Source organism: Melanaphis sacchari, unplaced genomic scaffold (assembly GCF_002803265.2).
Source record: "Melanaphis sacchari strain LSU unplaced genomic scaffold, SCAv2.0 Contig24_pilon_pilon, whole genome shotgun sequence".
In the NCBI taxonomy this organism is placed as follows: Eukaryota; Metazoa; Arthropoda; class Insecta; order Hemiptera; family Aphididae; genus Melanaphis; species Melanaphis sacchari.
This window is the reverse complement of record NW_020271125.1, coordinates 1,504,923-1,526,856: the sequence shown is the minus strand read 5'-3', so window position 1 is coordinate 1,526,856 and position 21,934 is coordinate 1,504,923. Positions and strand designations below refer to the sequence as shown.

The 21,934-nt window shown below is 29.1% G+C and overlaps 1 protein-coding gene across 1 annotated transcript in view; it reads right to left on the bottom strand.

Moving 5' to 3' along the window:
* Positions 1-21,934, bottom strand: part of LOC112594951 (serine-rich adhesin for platelets) — a 236,069-nt gene that overhangs the window by 124,539 nt on the left and 89,596 nt on the right. Inside the window, 1 exon segment of the mRNA XM_025339980.1 lies at positions 19,740-20,022. Within this exon segment, the coding sequence (XP_025195765.1) occupies positions 19,740-20,022 (283 nt within the window).

Here is a 21,934-nt window from a genome sequence, read left to right as displayed (position 1 = left end):
TCTGAGTTTTCAATAAATATTAACCGACGACAATTTTCATATATAAACATATATTTAAATAATTATAAAATAAAGAAAAATACATTATTTAACAATGGACATCGGCCTGATACACTAAACACAAGAAACATTACTTCATAGGTTAAAAAAAAAACTTTGATCATCGGCCGACTCTTTTGGCATCAGAATAACAGAATTGATGTTGGAAATACTTTTCATGGTCAGTTCGAGTTCGACTGGACATGAATATATCATATATGTAATATTTATATAATACGCATACATGTTGATTCCATTGGTCTTTGTGATGTCCCGTACAAAGCACTGCAGAATCGGGAAAAAGTGACAACGAAAGTGATAATAATTAATTGTTTCATTATGTTAAACAATTTTTTGATAATCATTTAAGATGAACCGTGGACAGTCAATGAAAAATTAACAGTGTACACAAGATATTATCAAAAGTTAATAATCATAAGGGACGATGGGTGAATTTGGGTAGTGTTCAACTTTTAGTTGACTGCGGATGATTTATTCAAAATGATCACCAAAAATGAATCATGCATATGCGGCTCAATGTGCGCTAGTGTGACGGTGGCAACGTGAACGATGGTTGCTATAATCAAATAATAATATTATAACTGATGAATTCGAATGATAAAGAAATACATGAATATATGAATTTAAAATCGCTGGAAACCGAACCGATGTGAACGTTACATTGTTCTATAGATAGAAAGCAAAACTATTTAAATAAGGTTATTATTTTCTTTGTACATACTTGACTTGCCAACAATTTAAAGCTGTTAGACTTTAAGACTATTGTAATCAAAATGGTGTATTCTTAAAGATAATAGTGCATTGAACATGTGCCAAACATATACTGTACTTGTAAGATTTTCAATTATAGTTTTTTATAAGTCATTTAGTAAAACCGAGCTTTGTTACATGACTATATAAAGATACATCATACATAATCGTATAAGACGACGATTTTTTTACGAAGTTTAAAATGAAACAGCTACCTAGTAATAATATTATCATTATAAGTTAATACGTCATACTAATGCATAGATAAATAAACGATCAATGTTCTATTTAAGTTATAAAAGTCGAAATGCTTATTTGATTTACTAAAAATTAAAGAGATTTTTTTTTTACGTGATCAGGAATTGATCATTATTCGTTATATATAAAATATGTTGTATATAATATTATAACTTGATTGTTGATTTTTGAAATATTTATTGTGGGTTACAATATACGTATAATAGTCCCCTTCGTTTCCTGTTATTATATGAATGGCCTTATTGTGTTTCTAGACATTTCTCCTCGTAAATTCAATTGTAATAGTATACATATAATACCTATACTAAATCATTGAAATATTTTGTGGTCAAATAATACATTTATCAACTAGGTACTTCTCTAGTCCTCTCTTACCTTGTTATTTGTAAAAAAGTCTTGAGTATATAAAAAAAATACGATATGATTTTAAAAAGAATTAAAACTATTTTCGTCCATAAATATTGTTTTAATTAAATAAATGTATTTTATGACACATAGTTAGAAATATTATAAATCTATTAAATATACCTACAGAACATACAAAACAAAAATGTAGTTAATCAAACAGTACCTACACGTATAGCAATCTAAAATGTTGTTTATTTATATAAATACATTAAATATTTTAAAAATAACCAACACATTTAATTTAATTATATTAAATTTATTTATATTTTACTTAATAATTTAAAATGTAGTAACTATATATATATGTTTTAATAACTCTGAATAGTCTTTAGGCTAATGTACCTACCTATATATTGTATATAATACTTAAAATACGATCAAGGTAAATTTCAATTGAACTTAATAGTTTGATGTAAAAACATTACAGTTTTAAAGTTGGTTGTGATCGGAGTTAGACTTTTCAAAGGATTGATTCTCTAATAATTTTAATTAAAATTTATAAGTATACTTAACTTGAAAAAAACAAAATATTCTCTGATTACATTTTTTAACATTTTAATAAGCAATAAATGTTTTTAATAAAATATAGTATTTTCTGAAAATATATAAATATTTTTATAGACGGACTTAAAATATATTACAATATGTAATGGGTATAGACTTATTTATTCTTACTATTATATTGTAGTGGAAAATGTGCTGCAAATAAAAATCTTTTATATTTATTTAATTTGTATTATAAGAATCTCTAATCTTTGTGAAACAACTTGTTATTTATTTTTATTTTTATAATATTTTTTAATTTATAATTTTATAATATAACTATAATAATAATGACTAAATTTTCAACAATTTAAATAGATTTAAAAACAACTTACACTGATGTATAGATTATAGTCGTTCAGTAGCTATATATTAATACTGATATTATGATTTATTGAATATTTTATGAGTATTTACACACCATTTTTTTATACTTATAACTATGTATTTACTATCTAGATAATGCGTAAGATTATGCAAAATTTAGTTATTAAAAAAAAAAAAAAAGGGAGACAAATTATGATGTTGTATTAACATTTTTTACTAAATAGTGTTTGTATACGTGTATTATAGTACAAGTATAAGTAATTTTTGAACTTATTCGTACAAAGATCATACAAACAACAATACGAAACAAAGCAATATTGACTTCAATACATTCTATAGTTTTATATATGTACCTACCCATGTATTGTTCGTTTGTGTTTTATTTCATCGTCATCGGCAATATCATCCGCCATCGTCATCATTATTATTACTATTATTTGTACTATTATTATTTTTATCTAGAATAGCGCAATTTCGTTATAATATACTATGTACTCGGGTACAAATAAACACTATATAGCCCCCGGGGTCGCGAGCGTACCATTTCCGCCGGTCACGTCATGTCAAAATAACATAGACGATGTAATAAGTCCTGTTACTATATTGTATAATAATAATATATACTCCTGAAAAGGCTGTACAAATATTGTAATGGCGTTCATTATGTTAGACATAACCCATTCTTCACCGGCATAATATAGGTAACTAACCAACGTCGCACCCGTATATATATCGCAATTCTCGATATTCTGTTTAATATTATACATAAAAATGCATAAACAGCCTATATATATTTTATATATATATATCATAAAACATATATTTATTGTTCGTTGTATATAAACAAACAACCGGCGGAATAACGCAAACAAACAACGGCGCACGAGATTTTATATTTTTCCTTCCGGACGCGGCAAAAACAAGCGTTCCACTCTAAACATTGCTGTATATATATATATATATATATGTGTGTGTGTGTGTGTGTAATGTGTATAATATATAAAGTATACATGCACAAGATGTTTTAGGGCACATTATATTATTAGAAAAATATTGCATCGGGTTTTACGATGGTGGACAGCCGTGCTTTACCAGGAATAAGTGTGTGGCGGTGTAAGAGGACGTTTAAGTTAGTGGTGGTGGAATGGGAAGGTGGGGGTTCATATTAAAAGAAAACATCCCTTGTTGACCCTTTCGACTAACGAGATCCTCGCCCGGGGGCTGCTTTATTTCTACCCACGTCTCATTCCATTACTTCGCGCGTGCCCCTCAATTATTTTTGTCTTTTACTCCTCCCGCCGTTGCGTTTGTAACTTCCCATCCATAGTCGGTCAATGCTAGTTTGATGGTTATTTTTATTATTTATTTTATTGAAACGTAAGCTGTGCGCCAACACACAGCATTTGATTTAATTTCGAGAAGAGGGCTTGGTCGTATTATTTTGCTATTGGGGTAACAGAAATAAAAGCTAAATTGCAAAAAGAGAGAGAGGGAGAGGGTGAGGGAGAGAGAGAGAGAGAGAGAGAAAGTGAAAAAGAGAGAGCAAAACCAAATTGTGAAAAGAATGATTTCTTTGCTCAAAAATTCTAATGATGAACACTAATATACGCTTATTTAATACCTTGAATTACTATAATTGCGTTTCTCTATATTTTACTAATTCTAGTATATTTTTTTCCGTCAATCTTGTAAATTTTGTTTGAAAAATTGTAAATTAAAGAAGTATATTATATGTGTTCAATCAATATCACCAATTCACCAGCTAGAAAATAAAACACATTCCATGTAGCTTAAATTTTATGAGAAAAAATGACTTGACTAAAATTTGAAAAATTGGAGAAATAGAATAAATCGTGTCGAGCATGTAGTTTATGAACGTGTTACTATTAAACAAGAATGAGGAATTAAATAAGTCCTGTACAGTAACCAGAAATTTCAGTTTCACAAATGTTTTGTAAGCCAAAACTAAATAATTTAATTCATAAATAAAGACATATTTATTTTAAAAATATGAGTATATTGTGGTTCGTTTTATGATTTTATTAATTGTTTCCTTAATTAATATTGATCACAGTGTTTAATTAGAAAAGTAAGATAGTAAGATATAATATTATGGAGTTTATTAGTATTTGACTAATAATTATATTTTCATTTAACACAACCATTCACTAAAAAGAAAGTAAATTAAGGTATTTAAAATCACTAAAATAAAGAATTAAGTAAATCATTGGTGATTTATAAAACTGAATTAAACAAAAACACTCCAGTTTTAATGAATTTAGATTAATATTTAAAGCAATGTGCACACATTTTGTATAGACTTGACTATTTCTAAAATTTTTCATTAGTTTAAATCAAATTAAGCAAATAATCGTTATTCATTATTGTTATATATATATATATATCACAAGTATTAACATAATTATAATATAGACGGTACTAGTCTTAATAATATATTGTATATGTAAACTATAAAAATTATTGCTACCAGAAATTTGTATGTGTGTGTGTTAGTAGTGCTATCTAGTGAATTAAATTGTACCGTTATTACACAGAAACACAAAAACGATTTTTTACCGTATTAGATATCGTAAACACATAATTTTAGTTAAGTAGTGGATATACTAGGTCGTCACGCTCACCCTTCATTATTAAAATATCCATCATCACTCACACAATTCATATAATATTTCATCGTTTCAAAAAAAAAAAAAAAATGTAACACATTGCATAGGTTATATATTAATATGCATTTCTCTCAACAACTACAGGTGATAACAATGGGAGTAGTTTTGAATTTATATTCATCACAAAGCTTTTTAAAACATCTCAATTGTTGAATCTTTGGCTATATATCACCACCGAAAATAAAATGTATAGTAAATATATGTACATTTTTTATACAAATGTGTATAATATAATGTATACAACAGTGGTTTCGTACTGTAAATAAAAATGTTATGTCGTGGACTGATTTTGAATCTAAAGAATGATTTTACGAGTTGTACGAAAAATATTCATGGGAATAAGTTCCAGATGTTAATCAAAATATACATTTTTTCAGGAATCTCTGCGGGGTTGTTAGGATGTGTAAAAGGGTAGTGAAATATTATTTTTATTTCACATGTGTATTTTAGTTACTCCGCATGGAAAGTAGAAACACATTATCGCAAATGTCTCTAAAACTAAAAACACTCAAAAACTAATATTACACATGAAAAGTTTACACGTTTATAATCCTTATGGATACATGATCCCAAAATATAAATTATGGTAAAAAAAAAAAAAAACGTATAAATTCCATTAAATTTCTAAGTTTTTGTTGTGATCCGAAATAGTTAAATTTAGTTTTAAAATCCGAGACTCTACCTCACACTTATGAGTTTTTTTAAAATTATGTCAGACAGGAATGATCATTAATTCACATCGCACGGATAGTTCGAGTTCATTGTTATTGGACTTCCTTGGATATTCGTACCAAACAAATCGTTGCGAACGTGCTTCTTTTTGTATATTCAAGGGAATAAGATGTATGCGATTACAAAGTACCTGTTGACTCGATTGCAAATATTTTAAAAATAAAAATAAATACTGATTTATAAAAACATATTATATTTTAATACTTTTTTTTTAGCAGTCACCCAAAGGGTCGTAAATCGTAGGTTAGGTGAAATATGGCCGAGAGGGAAAAAAATTAAATTTTAAACACTGTCAATAACATTAATGTAACCTAGACGGGATAGAGGCTTTTTTTAAAGACTCTGTGGTAATACATTTTTGGATTATATAAGCAAAGAAGCGGCAGTAAGGCGGGAGAAAAAAAAATATTTTTCCAAACGTTTCTTACGCTTTGCAGATTATTGTCGGAAAAAAAAACACTTTAAAAATCCATTAAATATATATATACATAAACAACAACAAACAAAATAAAATAAAAGGTTAAAGAAAATATTTTAATCGTATATGCAGTCAAGGATTTTTTTATATTTATTTCGCTTCGGGAAGTTTTTGGTCCGAAGGACACGAGTTTTTTCCGGAAACGTCTCAAAGGATCGTATACGTAGAATTCGATGAACGTTCGTGACCACTCCAAAACGCACGTGACCTCGTTCATGACTGCATATATTATTATTATAATGTCCAAATACGCCTTGAATTTTTCAAGACTGTATCGGAAGAAACGCCTTTTAGATTAAAAATATATACACATGACATTATAGTTATATCACGTGTATATAATATGTAATATATTTCTTTTTATTTTCTACCATTTCAAACATACATTTTTAATACTTAATTCTCTTTATGAATATTTAAGGCCTAGAATAATTGCTTTAGATAATATTACTATAAATTAAAATTATATATTATACATTATAAACTGCACGTGTGAGAAATGTAGGTTGGAATAATTTTATGATTTTTAAACGTCTTAAATTTAATTAATTAATGGTTTTGGGTACTGAGCAGCAACAAATTATTGTAAGCAGTACTATATTTATTAAGAAAATCGATATTTTAAAATTTAAATAGTTAATTTTTTGAGTATATTGTTTATTTTTATTTCGTTAAACACTGAACAAAATTATACAGATATAGATTTTAGATGTCTAATACGAATAAAAACAAATAAAAATGATAGTTTTTAAATATTTTAAATCGTAACGCAGCCAATTCTAAATATCAAATATAAATCTTAATACTAGTAAATAAACATATTAAAGAATTATAGCTATGTAAAATATTTTTAAAAATTATTCGTGTAAGACATGCATGGTATGTATAGTAGATATATTATATGCTTGTTTGTAGACACCAATTAGAAACTTTTAAATAAATTAAATTCTACACAGAAACATTCATTGCTAAGAAATTCCAACTATCACTTTAAAAATACCATAGACAATTTCACATACTATTGAACGGTTGAACAATTTTAAATATTTTTAAAATATATAAGCTTTTGTTGAATTTGTTAAATAACTGTTCCGGATAATAATATTTAAATGTATTTGAACCCATTATATTATATTACATAGTAATTTATATCATCGTTTGAAAATAAAAAAAGATATTCAGTCTTAATAGATATAAAACGATGTTATGTATTTGATATTCTTCATATAAGATCCACGAAAAACATGTTTTAATAATATAGTTAATGTTATAGAAAAATCGTTTACACTAAGTGGATTGTCTTGTTTACAGAGAGATAAGTATTAAATATCAAACGAGAAAGAAATTTATTTTTGTAAAATCCTTTATTATTATTTTTTTTTTTTTAAGTTTTTTATACTTTTATATTTTAGTATAAGCACAATATTTAGAAGTTTAAAACTTTTTTTAATTTGTTTTTGAATACAGAATATTTTAATTTCTTTATATATAAACAACAAGTCTTATTTTGCGTATAATTAAAAATAATAATATTTTTTACGACATAAATATGTACCTTTCTGTTCATTTTACAAGAAATTTAAATAATATGGGTACCTACTTGAAAAATAGTTCACAAGACATGATATTATACCGTATGCACCTACAGATTTTGGTTTCATATAAATATAGAGCTTAATAGGAATTCCTATTTTTTTTTTTTCGGAATAGTGAAGCTAATAATAAAATTTAAACGAGCATTTAGGTGTTATTAAAAAATAATAATAATATCGCGGGAGTGTGTAAATGCAATTTATAAATAAACTATTAACGTAATTCGTGATGGTTTATGGCGACATGGAGCTTTCAGTAATAATATTGTGTTGATAAAAACGGAATCGTCGATGTCGTTTGATATTTTGTCGACATGTCTTGAATATAATTTTTTATGGCCGATTGCGTTTATCGAATTCAATATCGTACAAAATAATATGATAAGCGATATGCGATCTATAAATTATGCTTATAATTATTGCATATACCTATAGACTCGTATAGTTGCAATATCTTGTCAACACAACTGCCTTTCGAAACAAACAGCCTATATATCAATACATCAAGTCGTACGTAGGTATACGACAATAACAACAGCTACAACAACAACAACAACAACAACAACTGTAATAATGACAATAGTGATAACGATGGCATATCATACAGTTTTTCACGGCGTGCGTTTTAACCTTTACCTATAATTATATTACATTACTCGTAAATTATGCGATGTCATTGTCATGGGCGCTGCTACAAAGGTTCGTGCAACCGTGGTGAGTAGGGTAAAAAACGAGTGCGTGTCGTCTCACGACGATTGCCAATTACGTTAACTCAAACGAGTGAAACGTTTATAATAATACGGCGAGCACCGGCGTCGTTCGGCGATACCGCGCGGTAATGAATTACGGGAACAAATTACGGTAACAACCGGTTGGACGGTTAGGGGGCGGCCGTTCGTCGAGATTACTGCGGTGGAAGGGGTCCAATCGTTATGACCTGTCTCTGGTTAGTGGTTAGACATTTGCTTTACACAAACGCCGCACCACTGTAGTGCTGTACACCGTTTCGACTATTATTAATATTATTATTATTATGATTATTATGATTATTTATTATTGTTCAGAACGTCGCGGTCCCCCGCGAATCTCGTACGTGCTTCAATTATTCCGAGCGCGTTGTGCGCCTCAAACCCCGTTCCGGCGAGATCATATTAATATTATTATTATTATTATTATTATGACGAGATTGCCCCTCCGAAGGATAACCACTACGGCCGACAATCGTTCCGGGGAGTTAACTCGCGAGGAAAAACAAAATTGAAAAAAAAAAAAAGAATAAAAACACCACGTTGCAATATTAATGCGGTTTTTTCGGACCGAAAGCGCGCGTATGGAGTCCGCGTGGCTGGCGGTTTTCGCGGGTGCGCAGCAGATGTTTACAGACTGTGGTCTACTTTTCGTTTTAAATGTTAATTTCGATAAAGCAGTGAAATTTCACAGAGGTTTCGCCGTCCTTTTTTTTTTTTTTTTTTTTGTTTTGATACTCTGATAAATTTTTTTACGTTTTTTTTTTTTTGCTTCTTAAACAGAGAACCGACCCGATTTTTTATTTCTATTTATGAAATTTTTTGTACATTATTATATTTTTTAATTCGTTCTCTTCGCATATGCCATATATGATGATGATGGAAAAACTATTAAAAAAAAAAAAAATACCATTATATTATTTTTATTTTATTCTAGTAAGTCACTATAATATTATTATAAATAGCTACATTTATTTTTCTAGCCCAAATGTTACACTTTAATATAAGATATTATATGCTTGACACGTGCACTTCTATATGATATAGTTTCTAGAGCTGTAAAATATAATATATTTTTACCGTTGTTACGATATAGTTTGGACTTTTAGTATATTATGGGATACTAAATACGTTTTAAGAATGTCTAAATCGACTTTTTCTGATGTATAACTTATAAAGTTTTGACATTACAAGTCAATTTAAATTCACATAAGAGAAAGAGTAAAAATATCGTTAATAAATAGCGTTAATCGAAAACTCGAACTAAAACATACATAATATAATGGGTCAAAATAATATTTTCATAGTTATATAACGGTTGTAATAACACTATAAACTCAATGACGTTCCGATAATAATAGTAGCGTCGCTGTGGTATATAGGCAAAGCAGAATAATTGGAGCGATGGGAAAGGTTAAATAAAAAATTTTACATCAATTTTAACTAATTATTATCTGCATGTACATGGAAATCAATGTTTTTATAAAATGTTTAATTTATTATATTTAAGTATAACTAATCCGATTTTTATGAAATAGTATTGTAACGCATTGTTTAATAGTGCATTATAATACAAACGCTAAATTATTTAATTACAACAAATAAATAATCCATGTACATATTAAATAGAGCGTTTCAAATTTATAAAAGTATAATACCAAGTAATATAGTATACAGGTGCGCAATCTATAATTTATAATTATAACTATATATACATATTACAATTTCATACATTAGTTATACACAGCTATTATATTGGAATTTACAATAATACATCATTTTTAATTTATGTGTTGTATGACTTTATTATTTTATTAAGGGTTTTATCGGAGTTTTTAAACCTATTTAGAAACATAAAATTCATCACTATACTAGACATATTTTAAAATTATGTTTGGGTATTATTATCGCGAAAACATCACATAAAAATAGTTACTTGATTATTTTTTTTGAATAATCACATAACACACTGTGCCAAGTATAATAAAATTAATCAATATTTATTTATAAAAAATATTCTAAATGCATTAATTTATACGTGTGCATCAGACATGTAAACTATAATGTACCGAATAACTTATTAATAGTAATTACAATATACATAATATAATTTATGTAATATTAAATATGATTCAAGTTTAATAAGTATACGTAAAAAGTGAGACATAAAATCTCTAAAATTAAAAATAGTATCTGACTTTCCCAAAAAATAAACTGCACTTAATTGTAATACATAAATTCACACACACATTAATAATTCTAAAGTTATAAAGGTATTCTTAAGGTTAGTCTGATTAAAAAAAAGCGAATAACACTTTTGAATTCGATGCGATCCTGAAAGTTTTAGAATTTCCATTTTTTTTTTCATTTTGGGAACGATTACTGTCAGTCTCGACAGCCTTAATCAGACACTTTCCATCCAGAAGTTTATTTTTATAAAAGAAAACTTTTGGAATAGTTTTAATAAATTGTCAAATTTTTGACAATCACGCTTTGAAACAACTGAATTCATTTTAATATAATTACTGTATACTATAAAGGCGTAAAAAAAAAAAATGTATTCAGTTTCATATACTTTAATAAATATTTATAAGATCTATGTTTAAAGTTATGACTATTTTTAAATTATCGCGCTCGTCAATAAATACGAATTTAATTTAAATGGTTTGAAATAATTTGTAATATTATTATTCTACTCCATAAAAGCAATATAAAATTTATAAATAAATATTTATTTATATACTTGGTATATTTATGGTTGTAATATGTTTACTCTAAAATAATATACTTTAACGCTAGGAGTATATGCCCAATATTACATTATATTAGTATACTACAGTATATAGTACACACAAGTAAACATATAATATATTTTGCTATATTATATTATATAATTTATTCATTTTTTGAATATATGCTTAATAATAATAATAATAATAATATAAAGTACGTGTTTTGATACATATATGTCAAGTAAAATTTTTCAATTTTACTAGGTTGACAGACATTCTTGAAAATTGTCAAGACATATAATTTGTTTTATAAAAATAAAAACCACTCTTGTAATCTAAAAAAAAAAAACACTTAAATATTTCATATTAAAAACGAATGGCGTGGTTTGACTCTTCTATATTTCTATGTATGATTTGTTTGAAACGAAAAGGCACCCACAAGAAACGTTGGTATTTATACAGAATATTATACTTGACCAAATGACTTGTTGGTAGCAATCCAAGTAAAATACTCTCTTAAACTGATATCACATAGTAAATTACAGAGAAAATGTAATTCCTTAAAGTTGGTTTTAGGACTTAGGAGCAATTATAACTCGAGATAAACGTTTACAAAGATCGCTTTAAGCTTTTCCCTTACCCTCTATCTTTATATGTGTATAGTATAGGTACACCCAACTATATTGTATTTGTACTGAAAATTCATTAGACTCTTTTTTTCATTTTACTCGTCTGTATGCGCACTCTGATTGGCTCGTGTTTCAAAAACTTCACATGGTGTTTCTTTGTGTCAATCGTAAGTTACAAAGGGTAGAAAAAATGTCAGAATGACGGCATCCGAAATTACACGGTTCAAATGGTTGAAAGAAAGACAGGCAGACATACAGACAGAAAATGAAAATACACACATATACACTATTTACACGCATCGCCGATATATATATATATATATATATTTGTGGCAATAATGTATCGAAATATCACCGCCAATACTTTAAAAAGTAAATTTCATGTTGTTTTTTTTTTTTTTTACTGTATTGTGTTTTTACAAACAAGAGTTAAGAAACGAATTTCAACGAGCAAGAACTTTTGAAAAACTTAAATCGTATCACAATACTCTCTGTACCGTAACAGACAGAGATCACTTTTGTCTACAAACGGGGTGAGTATATGTAGGACGTGCATGATATAGTATATACATATAGTGTACATGCGGTGACGGAGGGAGTGGTGGTACGGTCAAAAATTGTTTACAACGACAAGTAAGATAATAAATGAAAAATGTTTTTGGAAAAACTCGTTGAGTTTATTATAGTGCAAAAGAATTCGACGAATTAAATGCGTCACGTCAAGTTTTATGAGTCTAGGTGAGTGGCCTTAATAATAGGGTAATAATATTATTGTAACAGCCGTTGCGTTAACTGATCCCGAATGAAATAACACATCCCCTTATACATCAAAATTATATTTATTTTCGTTCTATTTAATACTCATATTTTTATATATTGCATGATATTGCGTCAGTAATATCAAAACTGTTTAGTTATGAAAATCTATTAGATAGTTCGATCGCTTAATTAATATGATAAACTGACATTTTATATACTCAAAGAACTACGTTACAAATATTAAATTCGCTGAATTAATGAAACGAAATAGAGTGTAAAAGTAAAAAAAAAAAATGATTTTTTTAAGGTGAATTATGCATTTATGCAGATTGATTATTAAGGTTCGTATGGCTTAATACAGACATAACGAATGTTATTTTTAGACAGCTAAGCCAACCCCAATTCCACGATAACAATAACGTTATATTGTACTGTTTATAATACGTTTTCATATTACTACAGAAAAAATGACGTCAACGTTATCTGACAATGTTGTGTGTACATTTTTTTTTAATATATGTATATATTTATGCGTAGCTCGTGTGCAGATCACATTTAATATGTCAAAAGTTAATAAAAACTCATGGAAAAGTTGAAAAATTGTTATTTAATTTAATTAATATGGTTTAATCAGTTTAATGTTGTAAAGTAAATATTGAATTATTAAACTTTCATATTATTAAATGTAAATTGTAAAATACTAGAAAATTGCATTCAACTTTAATAATAATACAATACACATATATTTTATTTTAAATGACACGAATTCATTAATATAAAACTAAAAAGTGACGTCTTATTAATTATAAATTTTAATAATAATGATTATTTTAAAAATAATAATAATTAAACATTTTAAAAACACTAAAATCCTTTTTTTAAACTGTTGGTTAATGACTGAAACAAAATTATTTCTCTAAAGTCTTTGTAGTTAAGTAAGCTATATATTCCTTGCGGAAGAAAAATTTGTTTTTTATTTACTAGGTATATTATTAAAATATATTTTTCGTGTACAGGTATAATAGTTATGAATAAAATGTAATAATTAAATATTAAGAAACTATAATTTATAATACAAAAAAAACTTTACCAATTAATTTTTTTTTTTTTTTAACTACAATGTAATATTTATTATTATTATAGGAAGTTGGAAATTTAATTTTTTTTATTGAAACGGAACAAAAACGTGTTAATGACATAAATACACATATTAATTACAACATTTAAATTAATGTACTATTCAAATAAACGTTCAATAGATAAAAATATAATTTTAATTATTCATTGATTACTATTTTAAGTTGTTATAATATTTTATTCATAGCCAAATAACTATTATTTAAGCATGAAGTGTATTGTTATTTTCTTTCGTTCATCGACGAAAAACTTTTGATGAAAGCGTGATTAGATTCAGCGATAACAAATGCATTTTATACATCATCGGATAACAATAGTTAAAAATAAAATAATAGTTATTTGTGTAAAAACTACATTGAAAATTTTACCATTTCAAAAGAAGAAAACGCACAACAAAGGCGTTGTCGATGATAGTTTTCCATACTAACTATTAGGCCTTGATGAGTCGGACGATTTAGTAAATATATTGTGCCGCGTGTGAGGTTAGGTTAGGATTTGATTATTATACAATATTTTCCTTTTTGAAAATTCGGGCAACTTTATGTAGTTTGTTACGAACCACTACGATCACCCTGGGCCATGCGAGCTCACGCCACTGCCATGCATAACGAGCGGACATCCGTGTGACATGCCGTATCGTTAATAATGTTTGCACCCGAATATATTAATTGGTCACAACTGTAAGAGCTCAAGCTCAAATAGTATAATAATTTATGCGCGTGCAAAAGGCCGCAAAGTGACACCCCTTTCGCCCAATATACACCTCTTCCCACGTACATATATACAGACCGCCGCACAATCGTGCAGATTTTTTGCCGGAAGTTACGATTCGGTGGAGTAGGGATGAAACTCGGGTAAACTATATGTGTATGTATGTAAGTGAGTGTTTGTGTGTGTGTAATGTATAACCATCCGGCGGTCTCGCGGGGAAATTATACTCTGTGCCCGCGGCGGCAAGAGCGGTTTTCTCGGCGGAATTCATAATGCAACACTGCTGCTGCTGCTCACTTGCTCGTTCGTCATTGTAGTCATAATAATAATAATAATAATAATAATGATAGTAATAATAATAATTGTTATAATTGAGTACAGAATATAATATACCATGTGGCAGTGGCGGCGGCTGCGTGACGCGATGACGTGGACCACTATACCATTACCGCGTGAGGCGCGCGCACGCACTAACGGACCGTGGCGCTCTAATGTGAAACGAAATGTTCGCATCGGTGAATAGTATTAATAATAATAACAATAATAGTACAATGTACGGCTGCATTGTGTGTGATAACACGTGATTACTGTTGGGAAGATAACCGGCGAACGACGAGATACCGAACCGGAATAATTCGCACGATTTTCCGAAAAGTGGTGGTTTTTCTCGAAACATAATGTGAATATTTGTCTTTTCGTACCGCGATGACGAAACTATAGGTATATAATAACTGCAACGGTTAAATTACTGTTAAGTAAAATCCTTTAGATACATAGCACACATTAAATTACATAAAACTGTCATTAGGCTTTGCAAGTTATAGTCGACCGTAAATAAAAAGCCGTTCGTACTTATTGCCGACCTGAATGACGACACGTCTATATCATAACCGTTTGAATAATTAACTTACACTGAAGATGCCATTGCGACGCAATGAAACTTTGATTATTTTTTCAACGAGAATTAAAAACATACTAATTACTTATAGGTAATTACGATTAAGAATCATATTAACTGATATTTAAATGTGTGTACAACATTATAGTAATGTCTACAGTACAATATAACATTTTGGTCCTCATTATCGCCAGAAAATTTGAATGTATACCAGCATATTAATGTGCTATAATAATTGTTATATTATACTACATATTATTTGATATTTGTGTATAATCAATAGTTGAATAACATAGTCGGTATAGATACTAGCATTTATTAGTATAACTTTTCATCAACGACCAGCCGGAAGTTATCGCAAGTTTCCCTAAAATAAATTTACGTTTAATATTGCCAGGTTAAACGAGTAAACAGCCGACTTGCAAGTATCGAGTAGTTTGTCTTGTCGATCAACCTAGTTTAAAGTAGGTGTGCATATTATGTGATGCGTACATTTTATACTTAATAATATTCAACGCGGTTCCAATTTGAAGATTGTGTTATGTCTGTACAATTATATTCACAATCGTTTCGGTCACTTCATTCGTACTAATTAACCTCATTTCAAATTAACTATACAATTCATTCTGGCAACTATAGTATGATCATAGGAAAAAGTATAAAACTATAGAAACCAATTTATTTTATTCTGATTTAACACTCGTAGTACGTTTTAGAGGACAAAATTAATAACACAAGCTCAATTTTTTTAATTAATAAAGAGACTTCTGACGAATATGAAAATTTGAACAAAACTTTTATTTTTCCACAACATTAAAAAATAGAAACTACTTTGATGTTATTATTTTTAAATCGTTTGTCTATAAAAATACGATTTTTAAACGTCACGACGGGGGTTGACGGTTGAATATGTAACCCATTTGTTGGCCACTAGCAGGGAACTTGACATTTTGACCGAAATGTCTTTTTGGATACAGATGGACCTCCCCGTGGCCTTTGCGCCCTAATGAATTACTATCAGAGTGAACGAAAACTTCATAGGGCATAGTGTTTGAAAAGGTCAAGTGCTCCTAAACTCTTCACTAATGTTTATAAAGCAATGAAAATTGTTATCTCTTTGGCATTCGTAATTTTTTATAACGGTTTAAACATCAAAGTAATTTTATTGATAATTTGTATAACTAAAATTAATTACTTAAGCTTTAGTTTTATAATTTTAATGATAACTTGAAATGTAATTTTCGTATCAATAACAAAATAATGATTGATTTTCAATTTATATTTATTCATAGTAAAATAAAACATAAAGTGTTATATTTAGCCAATGAACAATAAATTGATAATATGAAATTATTAAACTAATAGCGATGGGTATTTATTTTTTATTTCACAAATCCTGTGAATAGGTCATTTGAAACAGATTTTAATTGTGAACTATTTTCCTGATATGGGTGAGCAGTTTTATATAATCAGTTAAAAATTAGCTTAACACTCGTAAAGGAACATAATACATATTAAAACAAAATATAATATTATTTACTCTTGAATTTGGATCACATCCACTGAACAGACTTTGTATTTCTTGGTTTTTCGCCAAGAAACCTGAGGACTCCCTATAAATGAACTTGATTCTATGTGTGCATCGTATAGACATCTAAATAATTTTAGTCGATTCCTCTTTTTCCTTAGTTTTTTCTTTTTTTTTTTTTTTTATTTGATTAACGATGGGGAGCGAGAACTTTCATTTTGCCGATCACGTAAGGAGTTAAACTTTTTTTTTTTTATATCCGAATCGTCTTCAAGCTCAATGAAAAAAGGCTCTAATCTCTAAGGATACGTAGATAAGTATGTAAAAATACTTGTCCCTGAATCGGTTTTTTTCCAGGTACAATTAAAAAAAATAAATAAATCTATGAATAAGTAGATATCGGTGTTTTATTTTTTATTTTGCTAATCAAATAATATGAAAATATTTATGTTAATGATAAAATTAACCAACCCAAGAAAATTAAGTGTCAAAAAATTATCAAAAACAAAACAAAAATCCTTAAACTTGAAAATTTGATTATTTGGGTGAGAAAAAAAAAGAATTACTATTATAATATATTTGATTTAAATAATAATTAAAATGCAAAACAGTGATGAAAAAAAAAAAAAAATCATTTTAAATTACTTTTTTGTCATCTTAGTCTGCCCTTTGAAATAACGATAAACGGATTTAAAAGAATTTGACAAATTATGCTCAAAGATAAAAGTTAGACGTGGACTATATAAAGACAAATTTTATTATTATCATTATTTAGTATGATTATTATAATTATTTATTTAGAATAATAAAAGTTGTCACTACTCAAAAAACATGGCATGACGAACTTTAATGTAATTTTAGATTTAAAAATATAACTTCTCAGTAGTCTTTACTATAGTGACATTAATTATTGTCTGGCTTTTTACGCATTTTTAACTAAAATTAAACATTTTTAAAGTTTTTCTTTCTGAAAAAAATTGTTAGAAGGTTAATTTATGTAAAACACTTTTAATGTTAATTTTAAAGACAAAATTACACAATTTTACTAAATAACTGATATAATAAAACAAGGAACAAAAAAAATATTATTGGTTTATTTTAAAATAAACTTCAGATATTTAAATTTTTAAAAAAAATAATAATAAAAATAATTTACATACAAGCAAACATATTATATTCATATTTTGTTGATATATTAAGTTTTACTTTGTATACATATTTTTAAATATTTTATTTCTATATTTATTTTACCAGAACTGTTTAGTCGTTTTTAAAATTTGTAGAAAGTGAATTTAAATGATTTTTATTCGTTACAAAAATATAAATAAAACTATTATTATTCATAATCTAGATTATTTATAGTTAATTTTAATGCATTTTTTAAGAAATATTTTAAGCTTTAAAAACAAATAGAGTGTAATTAATATTAAGGTTTACGAATAGTATATAAGAAATACATTACATTCGCACATAAAGTTTTTACTTTCAACTTTTGGTCAATAAAGCTTTGTTTATATGTATTTTTTAATAGAGCAAACCATTAATAATATATTTTAATGAATAATAACGCATATAACGTAGTGAATTATTATTTTTTGTTCGGACTTCGGCAGTGAACTTGTGCAATAAGGTAAAAATTCAACTAAGAATTCATTGTTAATGTAAGCCATAGATATGATATTATTTAATGATAAATGTATAATTGTTTGTGTGTGTGTATATGTCATGATAAATGTTGAAAATTGGTGTAGGAGAAGCATATGGTCGTAAATAGGTGGCGCGCTTAAACCTTTGTGAACGGTGGCAAGTAAAGAATCGCGCATAGGGTCACTTTAGCAAGTACAACTTTTCGGATGCCATGCGTGTGGTTGGAAGGGTATGTATGGTGATGGGAGGGTGTCGGCGATAAAATAAATTACAGACGTCCATAAACAAAAGGCGTTCTCCCCGTCATTGTTAAGGGCCTCTTATTTGTCATTTTATGGGTATTGCACGTCATAAAAGTAAAAAAAAAAAAAATAACAAAAAAATATCAGAATGGAAAAAGAGACCTTTGTGTAGATAAAGTATAGGGGGAGGGGTAAAAAATATATATACAATATATACAAAACACATCTCCTGTGATGATATAAGGTGGTGATGGCCTAGCTGGTTGATAGCGCTGTTGAGGTTGTGATAGGGTTGCAGTGAAGGGGTTGGTTAGAGGAATTTTACCGTTGCCAAAACCACGAACGCGTTGTATATATACTTATATTTCACTCCCCGAGTGTATTGGTGCAGGGTAAACCGACGGATTTCATCCGTGCCAGAGGATAAAATGTTTTTTAACCACGTACACTCAGACATATATACATACACACACACACAATCGCAAATACAAGTCGATTAACGACGCGTACTCAATGCGCAAAATTTGGAAATGGTGCCAAACACTTTTTACACGAATGGACCCGACGACCACGAACAGCCAAAATTTGGAAAACAAAGTCAAAATACTATAAAGTGGTAACCACACTTTTACGTAGAAACTTTTAAAATATGTCATTTATAACACTAATGGAAACGTTTGTGGTTCGATATTCGCTGCAGCCCAATAGTTACCACGGTTGACCAGAAATCGGTGACGTAGCTAATAATGTGTGATACTTAGAAAACCCACGTGAAATTATGACGACTTTTGACATAGCCTTTTGATCCATACAAAATCATAACTGCATAATATATGACACCTATATAATATTATATCATATCCTAAGTGACTAACCGGAAGAATGGAGCGGCGTGGTAGCCAGAAGCAGGTCGATGGTGCCGTCAGTGAGCACCTCTGCCGAGTCCTGGTAGCTAATGGACAGCGTGGCCGTATCCGTTTGCCGGGACATTTTTGACAGCATGGACGCTGGCAGCTCGATGGTCTCGTCTGTCTCACGAAGCTGCAACGTGACTGTCTGTCCGTCCGGGCCTGCGGTGCTGTACATGAACACGGCCGTCTGCTGGGGCATGGCCGACGCATAGCTGCTTTTCAACGGCACACGGATCCCAGGCAACCCCTGTTGGTAAAAAATACATAAGACGATGAGACGGTGTTGACGGCCGACAACGGTTTTAGGTTACGATTAATGCGATGTCGTTTCGATTGCTAAAGTAATTATTTTATTTTATTTTGTTATTGTACGAGAGTAGAAAATACGAGAAAATATTAATTTTTTTAATGCATAATCGTAAACAATACGATTTAGATGATTGTAGCATAACAATGATTAGAAACACGACGGCTTTACCACGATATTGGTGTATTTTGCATATTTTGCATCGACAAAAAAAATATATATGATTTGCTATGCATATTTTCGTACAATTACGTCGGTTATACATTTATATTTATTGAGGATTGCAATCATTTTACCGAAAAATACATCGACCCAATATACATTTTCTAAAATTTAACGTGTGTCTAAACTGGTTCTATAAACTATCTGATATAATACGTGTTTCGAGATAATATAATATTGTTTTCGGAAATTCAACCGTTTGTCATTAATATCTGGACATGATTACGAAGAATTACCTTCGACTTATGTATATATTATTATGCATACGAGTAGAATATATAATAATATAGGATAAATTGCGGTCAGTCAATGATGAGGTTTATACCATTGCAGGACACATTGTTAGTAGGAAATTTGTTGTTATATCGGTATAGCGCGTAGTCAAGTACTAAATAATTATATGAATGGGGATATTATAATTATTTTTGTTACTATTAAAACTTATGTACGAGTGGTAATAATAATTATAACCAGAAGTGCCGCGTTCGAATAATTGGAGTTGATCTGATGTTGTGTGCAGGTTACATGTACCTAATGGGTAGGTTTTAGTTTTGCCTTCAAACCCGACTCGATCAGTGAATTAAAGTCGAACTAATTGGTTTCCTTTCAATAGGAGCGGCGGCAGTGCTCACTATACGCTCGTCATCGGTCCACGCCCGGATAATCGAATTCAGCGTGCCAACTCTATCCAATACGCGCCACTACGGCGATAGATAAGAAGCTCAACGGTTACGTGCTTAATTTGGGTTTGGAAACTTAATAGTTTCCCCCGGCGAAGTTTTCTCTCGGAAATTACAAGGATTTAATGCCAGCCGAGGGAACGGACGCAGGTGAGCGATGATTTATACCGTAACCATGGTAACCACACAACGGTCGGACCGTCTTCCACTGCAACATATACTCAGACACACACGCTCATACACCAGTACTACTGCTACCACCGCCACCATCACCATCATATACACCAACACCACCATCATGACGATCGCTGCACAACCAAGATCCAATATTTCATGAATCAGTACAAGGGGTATGCGATACATTGATACGTTTTAGCAAAATTCACATAGGTCGTGGCCACACATGTTTTTTTCCTGCCACTATGTCAGTTTCACAATTATTAAGGGTTGTATTGGTTAAAAAATAAAAATAAAAAGCTAAAGGTTATGTGGAAACCTATGTTTATGACGGGCAGCCAATGGGAAATTCTGACGATATATTTTTCACCGGGATCGTTCGATGAAAAAAAAAAAAAAAATAAAAATAAAATTCTAGTCCTTTCAAGACGGTGTCATTTTTTGCTATTGTGGTTCCGTCTAAGTATACTATGTTTCCATGACCGTACCCGCTCCACTACGGCTGTTAACCGTAACACTCGTGATCAGGTAACAGTCCGCGATGGACATTCTAATGTTTTGATTCCGTTTCATTTAGGTCGATGTTTATTATTACATATTTTATTTAGAACACTCATAACTTATTATAAGCTACAATGTATTTCCTGGCATTATCCTTTAACAAGTGTCTATTTTATAACGTGACATCTAGTATTATTATAATATATAAATTTTATACCTATACAGCCGGAAATAAAGTGAATTATTTTATCACAAATTTGTGAAATGTATTG